Source organism: Salmo salar, chromosome 01 (genome assembly GCF_965601325.2).
Source record: "Salmo salar chromosome 01, fSalSal1, whole genome shotgun sequence".
Classification (NCBI taxonomy): domain Eukaryota; kingdom Metazoa; phylum Chordata; class Actinopteri; order Salmoniformes; family Salmonidae; genus Salmo; species Salmo salar.
The window spans coordinates 134,743,390-134,765,457 of record NC_138291.1 but is presented as its reverse complement, the minus strand read 5'-3'; the positions used below and the strand labels follow the sequence as shown (position 1 = coordinate 134,765,457).

General features: G+C 44.7%; 1 protein-coding gene across 2 annotated transcripts in view; it reads left to right on the top strand.

Moving 5' to 3' along the window:
* LOC106561256 (dymeclin) overlaps positions 1-22,068 on the top strand; it is a 167,273-nt gene that overhangs the window by 57,611 nt on the left and 87,594 nt on the right. For both annotated transcript variants that reach the window (XM_014125013.3, XM_082978818.1), the window contains 2 exons: positions 19,731-19,919; positions 20,003-20,181. In XM_014125013.3, coding sequence (XP_013980488.2) covers positions 19,731-19,919; positions 20,003-20,181 — 368 coding nt within the window. The remainder of the gene's footprint in view (positions 1-19,730; positions 19,920-20,002; positions 20,182-22,068) is intronic.

Genomic DNA, 22,068 nt, shown 5'->3' with positions numbered 1-22,068 from the left:
TTGTAGTGGAGGAGCAGGAAGGAAATACTTTCAGGGAACAGGAAGAGGCCAGTTGGAAACACTCCTCATCAGACGAGATGGGACTGCTACTGAGCACTCTCTCTGTGGAGGACTGGATAATTCTTCCTACTCCCAATGCACTTTGTGGCTATGAAAGATCCCATTTCATAATGAAAGGAAGACACGGCAAACCGTGAGAAGCAAAATCAAGCAGAAGGAAATTAAATAAATAACATTGTTGTGATCATAAGGATGTAACAAGGATCTTATTTATCTCTATAGATATACCAGGACACAGGGCCCTGTTGGAGAGCATGACGGAGAGCAAGAGCAGTAGGAGAAGAGGGGGATGAAACCAACTAGAGGGAAATATATTAAAGAAAGAGATGGGATACAACCATGTTCAATCATAGAAGTGAAAGAGGGCGAGTGGCCGTGCCATGGCCAAAGTGAAACTGAGGGAGTGAGAGGGTGTCTAAATGGGGGGGAGGAAAGAAAACCATTGTCAAACAAAGCAAGAGAAAGAGGGCCCTTGACCAGAGGGAGAGTCTGTGTGTCTGAATGGAATGGCGGTCATCGGTTTCCCACAGATAAGTGCTCTTTGTTGGTGGCAGACGCCTATCAGCGGGCCATCAGCAGCCGGCCTGTCTCTGTCTGTGTCTCTGACTTGTGTGTGTGTCAGTGTGTAGCGAGCTACTGCCTGACTGTGTGATCAGAGGTCTGAGTTATGCCCTGACCTCTCTAATCCCCAAGAGCCTCAGTGTCTGCTACTGCCTCATCTCCTCCCTCACCACACGCACGCACACACACTGATAGATAGACGCCATATCGGATGTTGGCTGACTAGTCATGTCCACAACTGGGACAGATCGTCCCATCAACTGGATGAGCACAGATTAGAGACTGCCTGGGGTGTCCACACTGGAACAAAGTGTGTAATGTGGCAGAAACGGCCAACATGCCTTGGAGGCCTGGGCAGACAGACAGACGGGTTTGGTCAAGGCTCTCTATCAAATTGTTGTGATCACATGTGTGACTTGGCGACATGGTGAATCTGAATGAATGGGTGAGAGCTGTGGAATCCTGACTGTCACAATGCGCCCTTCGTCTCTGCCCTCTAGATGGGATGGGGCCTGGATGGATGGACAGACAGACTCACTGCTTTGTTTCTGTTTGATGCATTGTTTCCCCTCTTCAAGGTAGGGCCAATTTCCCCACTACTTATTCACTCCCAGTCCCAGCATGATAATATGATCCTGTTTCACATGGCACCACAGGACAGAGAGTGTGTGTGTGATCTTTAGTGGGGTATTCCCAGGAAGTCTGTCAGCCATCCAACCACTCAGTCAGTCAATCACTTAGCCTGCCACAGCCAGTCAGTCAGGCTGTCTGTAGGCAGGGCGGTAGCCAACATATTCATCTATTCATCAAACCAGTTTTATATCAGCCCTCTTATTTGTCTCCATGGAGAGGAAAGAGAGCTTTGAAGCCACCCAACCAACTGGATTGTAATTTCCCTTTTACTGTACTGTCATTATCATTATGTTCCAACGCTCTGGGCAAAATTACAATCTAAGGTGATTCCAGACAGACATATGGCTTAGTTTCCAGTGAAAACTGTTGCAAACTCTTACAAACACCAGTTGGAAAACGGTTACCCTAAGTCCATGCACAGTAACATACAATCACATTGATACTGTTGATAGCAGTTGCTCCATTTCTTTTGTACTATATGCATTGAGTCGTCGTCATCACTTGTGGCTGGGAGTAGCCTTCGTAATTTGTTAAACATGCCGTCCTGTATGCTGTCTGTTGTAGTTCATCTGTACTCAAACTTTGTCTCCCCACATACCATTGGTAGCAGTTGCTCCACTTCTTTTATGTTTGAGTTACTACTAGTGGTGTCAGTAGAGCTTTGTAATCTGTTTAGCATAGCATGCCTCCTGTCCGGTATACCAAAAGCTACCACATCCTCCCTCCCTCCCACACCACACACACACACACACACACACGCCCCTCAGCCCACCCTGTCCTGGCAGCCTGCCTGGGTTCTCCCAAAACAGACCATGGCTCCGATAAAGCGTTGCTCGAGTATACCACTATTTCAATGTCTCAAGATTGTATTTCTGGCTGGCTTTTGCGTCCGTTGTGGTGATTAGAGCACCCTGTCTACAGTAGGCCTGGGCCTGTCGGCCCCGACCCGTCCCTGCTCTCTTTCCTAGCCCCTGCCTCGGCACCCTGTCTACAGTACGCCTGGGCCTGTCTGCTGTCTGCCTCGACCCAGCCCGGTCTCTCTTTCCATGTCAGGGTACCCTGTCTACAGTATGCCTGGGCCTGTATGCCCTGACCCGGCCCCTGCTCCTTTTCCTAGCCTCTGTTTGGGCCTTCTGTCTATCTGCCTCTCGTCTCTTTCGCCCAGGCCCCCGCTTCCTCGCCCAGCTCCTGCCTCCTGGACATGGTACCATAACTTGGCCTGGATTAGTCCGTTTGAGAGGGCATGCTCTGGGCTAGAGTGTGGGGGGGTGGGAGTGGAAGTTAATAAGACATCAACATGAAGAATACAGCATGTCAGGATTAGGACCAGGAGTAATGTAGAACCATTGTCAGGATAAAAACTTCTGGCCCTCGTTGTGAGGTGTGTACTGGTCAAATAAAATTGTGTTTGTCACATACACGTATTTAGCAGATGTTATTGCAGGTGTAGAGAAATGCTTGCGTTTCTAGCTGTAATAGTGCAGTAATATCTAACAATTTCACAACAATACACACATCTAAAGGAATGGAAGTAAGAATATATTAATATTTGGCTGAGCAATGTCAGCGACATAGACTAAGATACAGTAGAATGGATAGAATACAGTATATACATATGAGATGAGTAATGCAAAATATGTAAACATTATTAAAGTGACTAGTATTCCATTATTAAAGTGGCCAATGATTTCAAGTTTATGTATATAGGGCAGCAGCATCTAATGTGCTAGTGATGGCTATTTAACAGTCTGATGGCCTTGCGATAGAAGCTGTTTTTCACTCTCTCTGTCCCAGCTTTGATGCACCTGTACTGACCTCGCCTTCTGGATGATAGCGGGGTGAACAGGCAGTAGCTCGGGTGGTTGTTGTCCTTGATGATCTTTTTGGCCATCCTGTGACAGGGTGCTGTAGGTGACCTGGAGGGCAGGTAGTTTGCCCCCGGTGATGCGTTGGGCAGACCGCCTCACCCTCTGGAGAGTCTTGCGGTTGTGAGCAGTGCAGTTGCCGTACCAGGCGGTGATACAGCCCGACAAGATGCTCTCGATTGTGTCAAGCCAAATTTCTTCAACCTCCTGAGGTTGAAGGAGGTGCTGCTGCACCTTCTTTACCACACTGTCTGTGTGGGTGGACCATTTCAGTTTGTCAGTGACGTGTACGCCGAGGAACTTGAAGCTTTCCACCTTCTCCACTGCGGTCCCATTTGTTTTGTTGAAGTTGGGTGAGAGGTTATTTTCCTGGCACCACACTCCCAGGGCCCTCACCACCTCTCCGGGTTGAGGTTGGGCGATTGTGGAGGCATCGTCATCTGATGCAGCACTCCATCACTCTCCTTGGTCAAATAGCCCTTACACAGCCTGGAGGTGTGTTTTTGGGTCATTGTCCTGTTGAAAAACAAATGATACTCACACTAAGCGCAAACCAGATTGGATGGCGTATCGCTGCAGAATGCTGTGGTAGCCATGCTGGTTAAGTGTGCATTGAATTCTAAATAAATCACAGACAGTGTCACCAGCAAAGCACCCCCCACACAATCACACCTCCATGCTTCACGGTGGGAACCACACATGCAGAGATCATCCGTTCACCTACTCTGCATTTCACAAAGACACGGCGGTTGGAACCTAAAATCTCACATTTGGGCTCATCAGACCAAAAGACAGATTTCCACCGGTCTAATGTCCATTGCTCGTGTTTTTTGGCCCAAGCAAGTCTCTTCTTATTGGTGTCCTTTAGTAGTGGTTTCTTTGCAGCAATTCGACTAGGCCTGATTCACGCAGTCTCTTCTGAACAGTTGATGTTGAGATGTCTGTTACTTGGACTCTGTGAAGCATTTATTTGGGTTGCAATTTATAAGGCTGGTAACTCCTTTCCTGTGGCGGTCCTCATGAGAGCCAGTTTCATCATAGAGCTTGATGTTTTTTGCGACTGCACATACACAGGATCTGTGTCCCCCTTGCAGGCTAATGTGATTAGCATGAGGTTGTAAGAAACAAACAAAATTCCCAGGACATAGACATATCTGATATGGGCAGAAGCTTAAATTCTTGTTAATCTAACTGCATTGTCCAATTTACAGTAGCTATTACAGTGAAAGAATACCATGCTATTGTTTGAGGAGAATGCACAATTGTGAACTTGAAAATTTATGAATAAACCGATTTTGGCACATTTGGGCAGTCTTGATACAACATTTTGAACCAGTATGCAATGTGTCATTGGATCAGTCTAAAACTTTGCACATACACTGCTGCCATCTAGTGGCCATGGTCTAAATTGCTCCGGGGGTGGAATAATACATTATGGCCTTTCTTTGCATTTCAAAGATAATAGTACAAAAAACCGCATGTGTTTTTCTTTGTATTATCTTTTACCAGATCTAATGTGTTATATTCTCCTACATTAATTTCACATTTCCACAAACTTTAAAGTGTTTCCTTTGAAATGGTATCAAGAATATGCATATCCTTGCTTCAGGTCCTGAGCTACAGGCAGTTAGATTTGGGTATGTAATTTTAGGTGAAAATTGAAAACAAATGTGTAGATCCAAAATGTCAAATTTCTTGACATTTTCCAGATTGACCTTCATGTCTTAAAGTAATTATGGACTGTCGTTTCTCTTTGCTTATTTGAGCTGTTCTTGCCATAATATGGACTTGGTCTTTTGCCCAATAGGGCTACCTACTGTACCACCCCTACATTTACATTTACATTTACGTCATTTAGCAGACACTCTTATCCAGAGCGACTTACAAATTGGTGCATTCACCTTATGATATCCAGTGGAACAACCACTTTACAATAGTACATCTATATATTTTTTTTTGGGGGGGGGGGGGGGGGGGGGGTTAGAAGGATTACTTTATCCTATCCCAGGTATTCCTTAAAGAGGTGGGGTTTCAGGTGTCTCCGGAAGGTGGTGATTGACTCCGCTGTCCTGGCGTCGTGAAGGAGCTTGTTCCACCATTGGGGTGCCAGAGCAGCGAACAGTTTTGACTGGGCTGAGCGGGAACTGTGCTTCCGCAGAGGTAGGGAGGCGAGCAGGCCAGAGGTGGATGAACGCAGTGCCCTTCTTTGGGTGTAGGGACTGATCAGATCCTGAAGGTACGGAGGTGCCGTTCCCCTCACAGCTCCGTAGGCAAGCACCATGGTCTTGTAGCAGATGCGAGCTTCAACTGGAAGCCAGTGGAGTGTGCGGAGGAGCGGGGTGACGTGAGAGAACTTGGGAAGGTTGAACACCAGACGGGCTGCGGCATTCTGGATGAGTTGTAGGGGTTAATGGCACAGGCAGGGAGCCCCGCCAGCAGCGAGTTGCAGTAATCCAGACGGGAGATGACAAGTGCCTGGATTAGGACCTGCGCCGCTTCCTGTGTAAGGCAGGGTCGTACTCTGCGAATGTTGTAGAGCATGAACATACAGGATCGGGTCACCGCCTTGATGTTAGCGGAGAACGACAGGGTGTTGTCCAGGGTCACGCCAAGGCTCTTAGCACTCTGGGAGGAGGACACAATGGAGTTGTCACCTACCTTGTCACAACACAACTGATTGTCTCAAACGCATTAAGAAAAAAATTTATTACACAAATTAACTTTTAACAAGGCACACCTGTTAATTGAAATGCATTCCAGATGACTACCTCATGAAGCTGGTTGAGAGAATGCCAAGAGTATGTAAAGCTGTCTTCAAGGCAAAGGGTGGCTACTTTGAAGAATATAAAATATGTTTTGATTGTAACACTTTTTTGGTTACTACGTGATTTCATATGTGTTATTTCATAGTTTTCACAATTTAAAAAATAAAGAAAAACCCATTAATGAGTAGGTGTCCAAACTTTTGACTGGTACTGCATTCGGAAAGTTTTCAGACCCCTTGACTTTTGCCACATTTTGTTACATTACAGCCTTATTCAAAAATTGACAAACTGGATGTTTATTTTCATCAATCTTTACACACTACCCCATAATGACAAAGCAAAAACAGGTTTATAGATTATTTTCAAAAAAATAAAATATGAAATAAATAAATTACATCACATTTAGTTAAGTATTCAGACCCTTTTACTCAGTACTTTGTTGAAGCACCTTTAGCGGCAATTATAGCCTAGAGTCTTCTTGGGTATGATGCTACAAGCTTGGCACACCTGTATTTGGTGAGCTTGTCAAATTATTCTCTGCAGATCCTCTCAAGCTCTGTCAAGTTGGATGTGGAGAGTTTCTGCACACTATTTTTGGGTATTTCCATAGATGTTCAATCCGGTTCAAGTCCAGGCTCTAGCTGGGCCCCTCAGGGACATTCAGAAACTTGTCACAAAGCCTCTCCTGCATTGTCTTGGCTGTGTGCTTAGGGTCGTTATCCTGTTGGAAGGTGAACCTTCACCACAGTCTGAGGTCCTGAGAGGTCTGGAGCAGGTTTTCATCAAGGATCTATCTGTACTTTGCTCCGTTCATCTTTCCCTCTAGTCTCCCAGTTCCTGCCGCTGAAAAACATCTCCGCAGCATGATGCTGCCTTCGCCGTGCTTCACCGTAGGGATGGTGCCAGGTTTCCTCCGGACGTGACGCTTGGCATTCAGGCCAAAGAGTTCAATCTTGGTTTCATCAGACCAGAGAATCTTGTTTCTCCTGGTCTGAGAGTCCTTTAGGTTCCTTTTGACAAACTCCAAGCAGCTGTCATGTGCCTTTTACCGAGGAGTGGCTTCCATCTGGCCACTACCATAAATGGCTGATTGGTGGAGTGCTGCAGAGATGGTTGTCCTTCTGGAAGGTTCTCCCATCTCCACTGAGGAACTCTGGAGCTCTGCCAGAATGACCATCGGGTTCTTGGTCACCTCCCTGACCAAGGCCCTTCTCTCTCAATTGCTCAGTTTGGCTGGGCAGCCAGCTCTAGAAAGAGTCTTTTTTGATTTTTTTCTCCCCAATTTCGTGGTGTCCAATTGGTAGTTACGGTCTTGTCCCATCGCTGCAACTCCCATACGGACTCGGGAGAGGCAAAGGTCGAGAGCCGTGTGTCCTCCGAAACACAACCCAGCCAAGCCGCACTGCTAGGAAGAGTCTTGGTGGTTCCAAACTTCTTCCATTTAAGAATGATGAAGGCCACTGTGTTCTTGGAGACCTTCAATGCTGCATACATTTTTTGGTACCTTTCCCCAGATCTGTGCTTCTATACAATCCTGTCTTGGAGCTCTATGGACAATTCCTTCTACCTCATGGCTTGGTTTTTGCTCTGACATGCACTGTCAACTGTGGGACCTTATATAGACAGGTGTGTGCCTTTCCAAATCAATTGAATTTACCACAGGTGGACTTTAATCAAGTTGAAGAAACATCTCAAGAATGATAAATGGAAACAGGATTCACCTGAGCTTTGTGTCATAGCAAAGGGTCTGAATACTTATGTAAAACAAGGTAATTTTTATTTTTTATATATTTTCTCAAATTAAAAATACTTTTTCGCTTTGTCATTATGGGATATTGTGTGTCGATTTTAGTTTTTTTATTTAATTAATCCATTTTAGAATAAGGCTGTAATGTAACAAAATGTGGAAAAATTCAAGGGGTCTGAATACTTTCCGAATGCACTGTGTGTCGGCAGTCGGCACAGAGTTGTATGTTCTGCTGTGTGTATGTTTCTCCTAACGTTGGTTAATGTATTGGTGTGTGCATTTTTTTCCTGTTGTTAAATCAGCACGCCTACAGACCTCACGACGTCTCTATAAGCTGCTGGCCCTCCGCCACCATGTCCTAATTCATTTACTCTACTGCAAATAAAACTAAGACTGGAAATAAATAACCAGCACAATCTGTCTGTTCTGTTCCTCTCAAACACCACACACACACACACACACACACACACACACACACACATATTCTGTCCCTGTCTGCTCCCCTCGCCCTCCCTTTCATGTTTCCAGAAAGAATGACTTGTTCCAGGAAGCTAGGGTTTGAGAAATTCCCCCTGACCCTCTTTTTGGGCCTCATTTATCAATCGTGTGCAGAACAAATTTTGGGTGTAAACGTTTTGTAGGATTTCAGCATTTGTGAAAGGTTTAGGAACTCAAATTGTTAAACAAACCATTTAGGGTGTAAGAAACGTGATAACTCTTGTGTGGGAGGGAGCTGTTTGAGTGAGCTGGTTTGGAAGAGAGAGTGTAGGTAGCTTGAACAACAGGTAAACAAAACACTTCCAAGGTGTCAAATGTTGGATCAAATCTTGTGTGGGAGTTGTGAGAGTGTAGGCTGATGTGTTACTTTGCTGGTTCTGCTTTACTGACTGCCATCACTTGTTAACGTCATCTCCTCAAAAGTCATCCTCCGTTAGACTCACAAAAGTGTAGATGTGATGGAGCAGACGTACAGTTGAAGTCGGAAGTTTGCATACACTTATGTTGGAGTCATTAAAACTCGTTTTTCAACCACACCATCAATTTATTGTTATGAAACTATAGTTTTGGCAAGTCGGTTAGGACATCTCCTTTGTGCATGACAAGTCATTTTTCCAACAATTGTTTACAGACAGAATATTTAACTTATAATTCACTGTATCACAATTCCAGTGGGTCAGAAGTTTACATACACTAAGTTGACTGTGCCTTTAAACAGCTTGGAAAATTCCAGAAAATGATGTCATGGCTTTAGAAGCTTCTGATAGGCTAATTGACATCATTTGAGTCAATTGGAGGTGTACCTGTGGATGTATTTCAATGCCTACCTTCAAACTCAGTGCCTCTTTTCTTGACATCATGGGAAAATCAAAAGAAATCAGCCAAGACCTCAGAAAAAAAATTGTAGACCTCCACAAGTCTAGTTCATCCTTGGGAGCAATTTCCAAATGCAAGGTACCGCATTCATCTGTACAAACAATAGTTTGCAAGTATAAACACCATGGGATCACACAGCCATCATACCGCTCAGGAAGGAGACTGAACATACTTTGGTGCGAAAAATGCTAATAAATCCCAGAACAACAGCAAAGGACCTTGTGAAGATACTGGAGGAAACGGGTACAAAAGTATCTATGTCTACAGTAAAACGAGTCCTATATTGACATAGCCTGAAAGGCTGCTCAGCAAGGAAGCAGCCACTGCTCCAAAACCACCATAAAAAAGCCAGACTGCATTTGCAACTGCACATGGGGACAAAGATCTTACTTAATGGTTAAATGTCCTCTGGTCTGACGAAACAAAAATAGAACTGTTTGGCCATAATGACCATTGTTATGTTTGGAGGAAAAAGGGGGATGCTTGCAAGCCAAAGAACACCATCCAAACCGTGAAGCACGGGGGTGGCAGCATCATGTTGTGGGGATGCTTTGCTGCAGGAGGGACTGGGTGCACTTCACAAAATAGATGGCATCATGAGGTAGGAAAAGTATGTGGATATATTGAAACAACATCTCAAGACATCAGTCAGGAAGTTAAAGCTTGGTTGCAAATGGGTCTTCCAAATGGTCAATGATCCCAAGCATACTTCCAAAGTTGTGGCAAAATGGCTTAAGGACAACAAAGTCAAGGTATTGGAGTGGCCATCACAAACCCCTGACCTCAATCCCATAGAAAAGTTTGGGGCAGAACTGAAAAAGCATGTGCGAGCAAGGAGGCCTACAAACCTGACTCAGTTACACCAGCTCTGTCAGGAGGAATGGGCCAAAATTCACCCAACTTATTGTGGGAAGGTTGTGGAAGGCTCCCCGAAACATTTGACCCAAGTTAAACAATGTAAAGGCAATGCTACCAAATACTAATTTAGTGTATGTAAACTTCTGACCCACTGGGAATGTGATGAAAGAAATAAAAGCTGAAATATATAATTCTCTCTACTATTATTCTGACATTTCACATTCTTAAAATAAAGTGGTGATCCTAACTGACCTTAGACAGGGAATTTTTACTTGGATTAAATGTGAGGAATTTTGAAAAACTGAGTTTAAATGTATTTGGCTAAGGTGTATGTAAACTTCAGCCTTCAACTGTAGATTTCTCAAATATGTCATGCCAGTGTCTTGTCTATGATGGTGCTAGCTATTAGTGTATGACTCGTTAACAGCACACAGATGGAACCCTGAGAGACCGACAGCATGCTGGGTGAACAAGAATACGGTAGATACTGTTCAAGGTTCACTTTACAATCAACTATCAGCCATTTCTCATAATGATGATTTGATGTCCTGTCTAATGGCAATAGTGACACTATCTCTATGTTCATTATGACGATCATTGTATGGGTCAGTCTGAATTTATTCTCACAGACCGTGGGCCATGGTCAACTGAATATGACCACACACACACACACACACACACACACACACACACACACACACACACAGAGAGACAGAGTGTGGTAGACCACTGTAAACTCTTATTCATCCTAACACAGACACTTTTCTCTCAGAGGGAGCCTGATAGCTGGGGAGAAATGCCAAACAGGCATGAACGGGTTGCAGTGTTAATTCCTGGTTGAATAGCAAGAGAAGGGCAGTGTTGTTGTTGTGTGGGTGGTGTGGCAGACCAAGGGCTAGCCTGGAGCCGAGGATGTGCCCTCAATGCACCCTGCCTTCTTCCAGCCCAGGCGCCAGTCACTGTGTCCACATTAAACCTCTCCTCCTCCTCTTCTGTAATGGCGCGACAGGGCCAGAGCCAGAGAGGCACATACGATATTGCATTATTGTATTTGTGTAGTGGGCAGGCAGGCAGGGTAAGCAAGCCAGATGCATAACAGTGAGGTAAAGGGAGTAGAGGGGGTAGAGAGAAAGGAGGGGGGAGAAAGAAAGAGATTGAGAGAGAGGTGGATAAAGAGAGAGTCAGTAGAGTGAGTCAGGAAGCGTTGCTGCCAGACAGCCAGGCCCTGGCTCTGCTTTGCTCTGTTCTGTGTCCAAAATGGCACCCTAATCCCTATATAGTGCACTACTAGTATTATATAATTCTTTAGGTAGTGTGCTACGTAGGGAATAGGGTATCATTTTGGACGGAGACCTGCTCTCACAGAGATGGGTGTGGTGTAGCCGGTCTGGTGCCAGTGATGAGCAGGGCTCAGTCACAAGGGCTCCTTATCTACCCCACTCCTCTCCTCCCTCTCACCCCCGACTCCCCCGCTCCATTGGGTTACTGCCGCCACCGCTAGACGCCATGCAAGGAATTAGCTTGGAGTGCTTGACCAGCCAGGGGCCACAGACTGGGGGCTGAGGGAGACTGGCTAGGACGTCACTATCCTGGGGGGGGGAGCAGGGATGTGACCATGGTCTGTTTTTTGCTGTGGATGGTGTTTGTTTATGTCCTTTGGCCGAGGCACTGAGATGTCCAGGCAGATTTTCCACCCATCGGATCCATACAGTCCAGCTCCAGGGCATTAGACTGAGTTGGACAGAGTCAGGGATACACACACACAGAAAGACTACTGCTCCCCAGTCACATTTTACATTGACAAAATGCATTTGCTATGCTTCAGTTCTTTCTCCCAGCACACAGATGAATATGGACCAAAGCATTAACCCAGCAGAGAAAAGAAGGAACATGGTTTTGAAGATAGCAGAGCTATTACTGCCCATAATTGTGTAGGAAGAGCAGTCAGGCTTGGAAACAGGACGATAGTAATGTCTATCACCTCTAGATGGAGACAGATCCATTTCACTTTGATAAAGATTAGTCTTCTAACACACGGTCTGTGTTCTTTCCTCTGATAGTATAAGGCTTAGTAGAGCCAGAATGCACTGTGTTAAAAAAATACAGTACCATGTTCAGAATGTATTTTTAATAGCAACATCTCCATTTTTGGTCCTTACATTCCTCTCTGTACCAGGCGTTGTAGGTTGCTTTTTTTCATTGTCCCATTTTCTATACATTTATTTTTTAGCATAATTTCTACAAAATATTTTAATATATATTTATGAGCAGTTACTAGCGCCTATAATCATGCATTTCACATTGCTTATAAGGTGTTAGAAATATGCTTATAAAGAACAGGGAAGTTTTTCATGGTTCGAGCTAGGCCCTTTAGTTTCAGTGAAGGGAAATCTTAACGCTACAGCATACAATGACATTCTAGAGAATTCTGTGCTTCAAACTTTATGGCAGCAGTTTGGGAAGGGCCCTTTCCTGTTTCAGCATGACAATGTCCCTGTGCACAAAACGAGATCCATACAGAAATGGTTTGTCGAGATCGGTGTGGAAGGCCTGCACAGAGCCCTGACCACAACCCCATCGAACACCTTTGGGATAAATTGGAACGCCGACTGCAAGCCAAACCAAATCAAATTCTATTTGTCACATGCGCCGAATACAACCTTACAGTGAAATGCTTACTTACAAGCCCTTAACCAACAATGCAGTTTTAAGGGGAAAAAAAGTAAGAGAGAAGAATAACAAATGATTAAAGAGCAGGAGTAAATAACAATAGCAGGACTATATACAGGGGGTACCGGTACAGAGTCAATGTGCGGGGGCACCGGTGTCGAGGTAATATGTACATGTAGGTAGAGTTATTAAAGTGACTATACATAGCTATAACAGAGAGTAGCAACAGTCTGGGTAGCCATTTGTTTAGGTGTTCAGGAGTCTTATGTCTTGAGGGTAGAAGCTATTTAGGAACCTCTTGGACCTAGACTTGGCGCAACGGTACCGCTTGCCGTGCGGTAGCAGAGAGAACAGTCTATGACTAGGGTGGCTGGAGTCTTTGACAATTTTTAGGGCCTTCCTCTGACACCGTCTGGTATAGAGGTCCTAGATGGCAGGAAGCTTGGCCCTGGTGATGTCAGTGATGCCAGCAGCATACCACCCTGCATCCCACTGCTGGCTTGCTTCTGAAGCTAAGCAGGGTTGGTCCTGGTCGGTCCCTAGATGGGAGACCAGGTTCTGCTGGAAGTGGTGTTGGAGGGCCGGTAGGAGGCACTCTTTCCTCAGGTCTAAAAAAAAATATCACAATGCCCCAGGGCAGTGACACGGCCCTGTGTAGGGTGCCGCCTTTCGGATTCCACGTTAAACGGGTGTCCTGACTCACTGTGGTCACTAAACATCCCATGGCACTTATCGTAAGATTAGTGGTGTTAACCCTGGTGTCCTGGCTAAATTCCCAAGCTGTCCCTCATACCGTCACCTGATCATCCCCTGCTCACAATTGGCTCATTCATCCCCCTCCTCTCCCCTGTAACTATTCCCCAGGTCGTTGCTGTAAATGTGAATGTGTTCTCAGTCAACTTATCTGGTAAAGTAAAATAAATAAATAAAATGTACTGGGCTGTACCCTCTGTAATGCCTTGCAGTTGCCATACCAGGCAGTGATGCAACCCGTCAGGATGGTGCAGCTGTAAAACCTTTTGAGGATCTGAGGACCCATGCCAAATCTTTTCAGTCTCCTGAGGGGGAATAGGTTTTGTCGTGCCCTCTTCACGATTGTCTTTGTGTGTTTGGACCATGTTAGTTTGGTGGTGATGTGGACGCCAAGGAACTTGAAGCTCTCAATCTGCTCCACTTCAGCTCTGTTGATGAGAATGGGGGGTATGCTAGGTCCTCCTTTTCCTGTAGTCCACAATCATCTCCTTTGTCTTGATCACGTTGAGGGAGAGGTTGTTGTCCTTGCACCACACGGTCAGGTCTCTGACCTCCTGCCGATAGGCTGTCTTATTGTTGTCGATCAGGCCTACCACTGTGTCGTCAGCGAACTTAATGATGGTGTTGGAGTCGTGCAGTCATGAGTGAACAGAGAGTACAGGAGGGGACTGAGCACGCACCCCTGAAGGGCCCCTGTATTGAGGATCAGCGTGGCGGATGTGTTTTTACCTACCTTTACCACCTGGGGGTGGCCCATCAGGAAGTCCAGGATCCAGTTGCGGAGGGAGGTATTTAGTCCTAGGGTCCTTAGATTAGTGATGAGCTTTGAGGGCACTATGGTGTTGAACGCTGAGCTGTAGTCAATGAATAGCATTCTCACATAGGTGTTCCTTTGGTCCAGGTGTGAAAGGGCAGGGTGGAGTGCAATAGAGATTGCATCATCTGTGGATCTGTTGGTGCGGTATGCAAAAATGGACTGGGTCTAGGGTTTCTGGGATAATGGTGATGATGTGAGCCATGACCAACTTTTCAAAGCATTTCATGGCTGCAGATGTGAATGCTACGGATCGGTAGTCATTTAGGCAGGTTAACTTGGTGTTCATGGGCACAGGGACTATGGTGGTCTGCTTGAACATGTTGGTATTACAGACTCAGACAGGAAGAGGTTGAAAATGTCAGTGAAGACATTTGTCAGCGCATGCTCGGAGTACACGTCCTGGTAATCCGTCTGGCCCTGTGGCCTTGTGTATGTTGACCTGTTAAAGGTCTTACTCACATAGGCTGGAGAGCGTGATCACACAGTCGTCCGGAACAGCTGATACTCTCATGCATGTTTCAGTGTTACTTGCCTCGAAGCGAGCATATAAGTGATTTAGCTTGTCTGGTAGGCTCGTGTCACTGGGCAGCTCTCGGCTGTGATCCTCTTTGTAGTCTGTAATAGTTTGCAGGCCCTACCACATCCGACGAGCATCAGAGCCGGTGTAGTATGATTCAGTCTTAGTCCTGTATTGATGCTTTGCCTGTTTGATGGTTCGTCGGAGGGCATAGCGGGATTTCTTATAAGATTCCGGGTTAGTGTCCCGCTCCTTGAAAGCGGGAGCTCTCCCCTTTAGCTCAGTGCGAATGTTGCCTGTAATCCTTGGCTTGTGGTTGAGGTATGTACTTACAGTCACTGTGGGGACGACGTCCTCGATGCACTTATTGATGAAGCCAGTGACTGATGTGGTGTACCATCGGAATGCCCTCTGAAGAATCCCGGAACATATTTCAGTCTGTGTTAGCAAAACAGTCCTGTAGTTTAGCATCTGCTTCATCTGACCACTTTTTTTGTAGACCGAGTCACTGGTGCTTCCTGCTTCAATTTTTGCTTGTAAGCAGGAATCAGGAAGATATAATGATGGTCAGATTTGCCAAATGGAGGGCGAGGGAGAGCTTTGTACACGTCTCTGTGTGTGGAGTAAAGGTGGTCGAGAATTTTTTTCCCTCTGGTTGCACATTTAACATGCTGATAGAAATTAGGTAAAACTGATTTGTTTCCCTGCATTAAAGTCCCCGGCCACTAGGAGTGCTGACTCTAGATGAGCATTTTCCTTTTAGCTTATGGCTTTATACAGCTCATTGAGTGCGGTTTTAGTTCCAGCAATGATTTCTGTGGTGGTACGTAGACAGCTACGAAAAATACAGATGATAAACTCTCTAGGTAGATAGTGTGGTCTTCAGCTTATCATGAGATACTCTACCTCAGGCGAGCAAAACCGCAAGGCTTCCTTAGATATTGTGCACCAGCTGTTGTTTACATAAATGCATAGGCCCCCGCCCTGTGTCTTACCAGAGGCTGCTGTTCTGTCCTGCTAATGGAGTGTATTACCCGCCAGCTGTATGTTCTTAATGTCGTCGTTCAGCCACGACTCGGTGGAACATAAGATATTACCGTTTTTAATGTTACGTTGGTAGGATAAACATGCTTTCAGTGTCGTCCCATTTATTTTCCAGCGATTGAAGCTTAGCTAGCTGGCCGGAAGGCATGGGCAGATTAGCCACTCGTCGCCTGATTCTCACAAGGCACCCTGATCTCTTTCTGCGAAATCTGCGTTTCCTTCTCTAGTGAATAACAGGGATCTGGGCCTGGTCAGGTGTCTGTATTATATCCCTCCCGTCTGACTCATTGAAGAAGAACTCATTGTCCAGTTTGAGGTGAGCAATCTCAGTTCTGATGTCCAGAAGCTCTTTTCGGTCATAATGTTGGTGCTACCGTCTCTTATAAAACAAGTTACAAACAACGCGAAAAAACAAACAAAATTCATGGTTAGTTAAGAGCCGATAAGATGGCAGCCTTCCCCTCCGGTGCCATCACAACACAGTCGCCTAACAGCACTGCCTGACCTCACTAGTGGTCTTGTGGATGAATGGAAGCATGTCCCCGCACCAATGCCCAACATCTAGTGGAAAGCCTCTAGTGGAAGAGGGGACCAACTCCATATTAAACCCCATGATTTCGTAATGAGGTGTTCGATGAGCAGGTGTCCACATACTTTTGGTCATGTAGAATAGCATGCATCTGTCAGAAAATCAATTCAAATGTTACAAATAGCCGATTCATTAACATGTTTTGCTCATATTACATACATCTTCCAAAAATACCTAATATTTTGTGACGACTGATGCAACCTCTCCTTCCTTGTCGAACTGACAGTCATTGACCTACAAGTCATTTTGCATGCTAAACAACCATAGGGAATTCAGTAGCCTAGTCAATCTTTGCCTAGGCAGCCGATGGTGGGCAATAAACTCGTGTCCCCCGTGGACCGGCTCGTACATAAAGCATCCTCCATTCAGGCTGCAAAGGCGTAATTTTCCTCCATAGCAAGCTTGAACGGCGAGCCGCCGGGAAAGAAACTGAAAAAATTGTGTGTACGGTCTTAATAAAACACAATTTTCCACCACCATTTTCTGATTTTTTTATGCTTTAAGATGTTGCTTTAAGATTGTCTGAAAATCCCAAAATGGTGGTGGCCTTATTGAGTGACTATGTAATTTGTTAGGTACAGTATACGGAAAATATAAACATTCTGTCACAGCGAAAATAACACATGCAGGAAGTCCAATCGATTGTGAGGTATGGCAAATACATTGTAGTGATAAATTTGGGTTGCGGGCTCACAATCACTTTTTCAGAAATCTCTGCCCAGCAAGGAGCCGACCTAATCCCGCCTCCCACTTTTACCTTTCAACCCCTTTTCTCCTGCCAATCAACATTGCCCCTCTTCCCTCTCTGACTGTAGGCTACATCCCTAGTTGCATGGTGTGATCAGATCATTACGGTAAAATATATCTACTAAAATGAGAGGGAAAGACGGGTGACAGGCAACATCCACTTCATAGGATGGACTAAAAGATTCGGTTATGTCACAAATGTTTAACTTGATTGTAACTTTCCTACAGTAGCCAGCTGACAGTAAACATATTCTTGTAAATTAAATTCATTTCTGTTGCAGATATAAAAGAAAGGCTAGGTACTGATGCATGCATCTATCGAAATGCGATTTATGCTCACTGTCCAAGTTTTCATTGGGGTAAATCAATTATGCTATTATTACATTTATGATTAGCCTACATTTACATTTTGAAATCGGTAGAATGACAATCATTTACAAGATGATGCAGGGGATTTAGTTTGCAAGCCAGGGCCAAATTGCCTTCCTGGAGCGAGCAAAAGAATGTGATAATGTTGGCTAATTTCATAAAATGGGAAAGTATTCTTTTAGCCTGTTTTGTATCAAATACACTTCCCTTAAATACCCTACTCCTTGAAAGTCGTGTATTGATTAAACAGTGCCTTGAAAAAGTATTCATACCCCTTGACTTTGTGTCACTGGCCTACGCACGTTACCCATAATGTCAAAGTGGAATTCTGTTTTTAGAAACATTTACAAATTCATTAAAATTGAAAAGCTGAAATATCTTGTCAACTATTCAACCCCTTTGTTGTGGCAAGCCTAAATAAGTTCAGGAGTAAAAATGTGCTTAACAAGTCACATAATAAGTTGCATGTACTTACTCTGTGCAATTATAGTGTTTAACATGATTTTTTTAATGACTACCTCATATCTGTACTCCACACATACAATTCTCTGTAACTGTCATGGTCAAAACATATTGATACAACAGTAGCTAAGATGGGGAGAAGTCCGTCACTAGCACACAGCTTTGACACCCATGCATACCCCACAAGACATGCCACCAGAGGTCTCTTCACAGTCCCCAAGTCCAGAACAAACTCTGATAGGTGCACATTACTACATAGAGCCATGATTACATGGAACTCTCTTCCACATCAGGTAACTGATGCAAGCATTCAAATCAGATATTAAAAAAAGCAGATGATAATGCACCTTAAGGAACATCTGGGACTGTGAAGCAACACAAACAGATGCATGCATACACACACATGATAACATACGCACTATACGCACACGTACACATGGATTATGTGTTGTAGATCTGGAGTATGGGCCTGAGGGCACACACTTAGTGTGTTGTGAATTCTGTAATGAATGTATTGTAGTGAGTACCACTCTAAATATTTTCAAGCATGGTGGGGACTGCATCACATTGTGGGTATGCTTGTTATCAGTAAGGCTTGAAGGAAAACCTTTTTTTAGTCTGCTTTCCAACAGACACTGAGAGACAAATGCACCTTTCAGCTGGACAATAACCTAAAACACAAGGCCAAATGGCAAGCAACTCCAGTGTTGCATTGAATGTTCCTGAGTGGCCTAGTTAGTTTTTACTTAAATCAGCTTGAAAATCTATAGCAAGACTTGAAAATGGCTGTCTAGCAATGATAAGTAAATGAACTTGACAGAGGCTGAAGAATTGAAATCCTTCGGAGTCTTTTCAGAGTCTATTGACGCACCTGTGCGTCATTCTGAGTAACATAAAAATCCCCTTAAACAATCTTTCAGTTTAAGCTAGAGATATTGCATGGGCTCCGTCTCAAACCACCGCATCCGCCTATGTCTGCCTTCCGCATCTGCGGTAGAAGGTGACTGAGCGACTGCGGTGTTTGTCAGACCATGAGACATCCTGAAAATCACCTAGATATAGGACAGACACTTCAAAACCTTATTCCAAGGGGTATAAATACTGTCGTTATAAATGGCGGTCACTGCAGTCAACAGCTGCAGTGTTGCTCATTGGATTACCCCGTAACATGGAATAGGCTACGTGAATGTTTATAAAGACAAAAGGCGGACATATGGAATTATTTCATTTGGATGGATGGTTGACATGACAGAAAGGTAGGCGGATATTTTCTTATCTAAAATGTGGGTGAATCTTTGCTTCAGTATACTCTTCTCAAGCTCGTTACGTTTGTTTCGCTCACGGGACTCAACCCTGGATGGGCTCGCGCCTAGTAAAAACCTTAGCCTATTGCACAATATATTCCAAAATTCAAACAAAATTCACCAGCAATGTCATTAGGAGATAAGGATTGTGAGCACAGTGTTTCTGATCAGATCAACGATGATCTTCTAATGTATTTGTGTGGCTACGATGCCATCTTTAGAGCACAGCATGAAATAGGCTACTACCGAGGTCTGATGATGCTTCTGACAATATAGTAAAAGGCGTGTTGTGTCGGGTGATGTGCTAAGGTCTGTATAACCCTGTGACGTACAGTACCAGTCAAAAGTTTGGACACACCTACTCATTCAAGGGTTTTTCTTTATTTTTACTATTTCTACGTTGTAGATTATAGTGAAGACATCAAAACTGTTAAATAACACATATGGAATCATGTAGTAACCCAAAAAAGTTTTAAACAATTCAAAATATATTTTATATTCTTCAAAGTAGCCACCCTTTGCCTTGAGACAGCTTTGCACATTCCATATGTGTTATTTCATAGTTTTGAGGTCTTCACTATTATGTTTCCTCCAGGTGGGTTGTGGAGTGTGTTCGCGCTGGGTGGAGCCGGCAGTAAGCCAGGATTGGACCAGGAACAGAACCCTCTGCCACTGTCCAATCAGAGCCTGTTATTGCTCCTGGTGCTAGCCAATCTGACAGATGGACCCAACAACTGTCCCAACCCCTACAGACAGGCTGTCACATGCTTCAAAAACACACAAGGTACAGAATATGCACTAGCACCAGTAAAAGATGACGGGGGGACCTTTCAATGAATGGGTACTAAACCTGTGTGTTTTCCACAGACACGTCATCCATCCCTACAGAGCAGCACCATATGTTCCAGATAAACTTCAACAGCCTTTACACAGCTCTGTGTGAGCAGCAGAGATCCAACCAGGCTACACTGATACTCTACACACTGCTACATCAGAACACCAACATGAGGACATACATGCTGTCACGCACAGACATGGAGAACCTGGTGAGTTAGTCGCTAATTGCGCACACGTACACGTACACATCTGCCACGCTGATCCTCAACACGGGAGCTCCCCAGGGGTGCATGCTCAGTCCCCTCCTGTACTCCTAGTTCACCCACGACTGCATGGCCAGGCACGACTCCAACACCATAATTAATTTTGCTGATGACACACCGATCACCGACAACAACGAGACAGCCTATAGGGTCAGAGGTCAGAGACCTGGCCGGGTGATGCCAGAATAACAACCTATCCCTCAACGTAACCAAGACTAAGGAGATGATTGTGGACTACAGGAAAAGGAGCACCAAGCACGTCCCCATTCTCATCGACGGGGCTGTAGTGGAGCAGGTTGAGAGCTTCAAATTCCTTGGTGTCCACATCAACAACAAGCTAGAATGGTCCAAACACACCAAGACAGTCGTGAAGAGGGCATGACAAAGCCTATTCCCCCTCAGGAAACTACTGTAAATTCCAGACTATAAGCCGCAACTTTTTTCCCACGCTTTGAACTTCGCAGCTTAAACAATGACGCGGCTAATACATGGATTTTTCCCGCTTTCAAATATTTTTTTCTCCAAAAAAACACATTCTGTGATGTGCTCAGTTTTTTGCCGGCATGAAGCTTTCATTAGACCAATGAAATTGCCGAACGGGTTAAGGTCACAAACAGTGACGAGAGCGACAATGAAAACGATCTGATATCGGATGAAGCAATTCTGAGGCTATTCAACTCAGACACCGAAGGAATGAATGACTTCAGTGGTTTCAGTGCACAGGAGGAGGAAGATAGTGACCAATGACTTTCTTGGTAGGCTACTGTTTACTGCTAATTTTTTATTTTTGTTACAAGCCGTGTTTCGTTAAAGCCTATTTATTTTTGTTAGAAGCCGTGCTTCGTTAAGGCCTATTTATTTTTGTTACAAGCCGTGTTTCGTTAAAGCCTGTGTAAAGTTCATTTGTTTCAATGTACCGGTAGGCACCTGCGGCTTATAGACATGTGCGGCTTATTTATGTTAAAAATAATAATTTTTAAAAAATTCAGTGGGTGCGGCTTATATTCAGGTGCGCTCAATAGTCCGGAAATTACGGTAAAAAGATTTGGCATGGGTCCTGAGATCCTCAAAAGGTTCTACAGCTGCAACATCGAGAGCATCCTGACCAGTTGCATCACTGCCTGGTACGGCAATTGCTCGGCCTCCGACCGCAAGGCACTTCAGAGGGTAGTGCATACGGCCCAGTACATCACTGGGGCAAAGCTGCCTGCCATCCAGGACCTCTACACCAAGCGGTGTCAGAGGAAGGCCCTAGAAATTGTCAAAGACCCCAGCCACCCCAGTCATAGACTGTTCTCTCTACTACCGCATGGCAAGCGGTCCCGGAGTGCCAAATCTAGGACAAAAAGGCTTCTCAACAGTTTTTACCCCCAAGCCATAAGACTCCTGAACAGGTAACCAAATGGTTACCCGGACTATTTGCATTGTGTGCCCCTCCCCCAAACCCCTCTTCTACGCTGCTGCTACTCTCTGTTCATCTTATATGCATAGTCACTTTAACTATACATTCATGTACATACTACCTCAATTGGCCCGACCAACCAGCACTCCGCACATTGGCTAACCAGGCTATCTGCATTGTATCCCACCACCCGCCAACCCCTCTTTTTACGCTACTGCTACTCTCTGTTCATCATATATGCATAGTCACATTAACCATACCCACATGTATATACTACCTCAATAAGCCTGACTAATCAGTGTCAGTATATAGCCTTGCTACTCTTATTTTCAAATGTATTTTTACTGTTGTTTTATCTCTTTACTTACCTACACACACACACACACACACACACACACACACACACACACACACACACACACACACACACA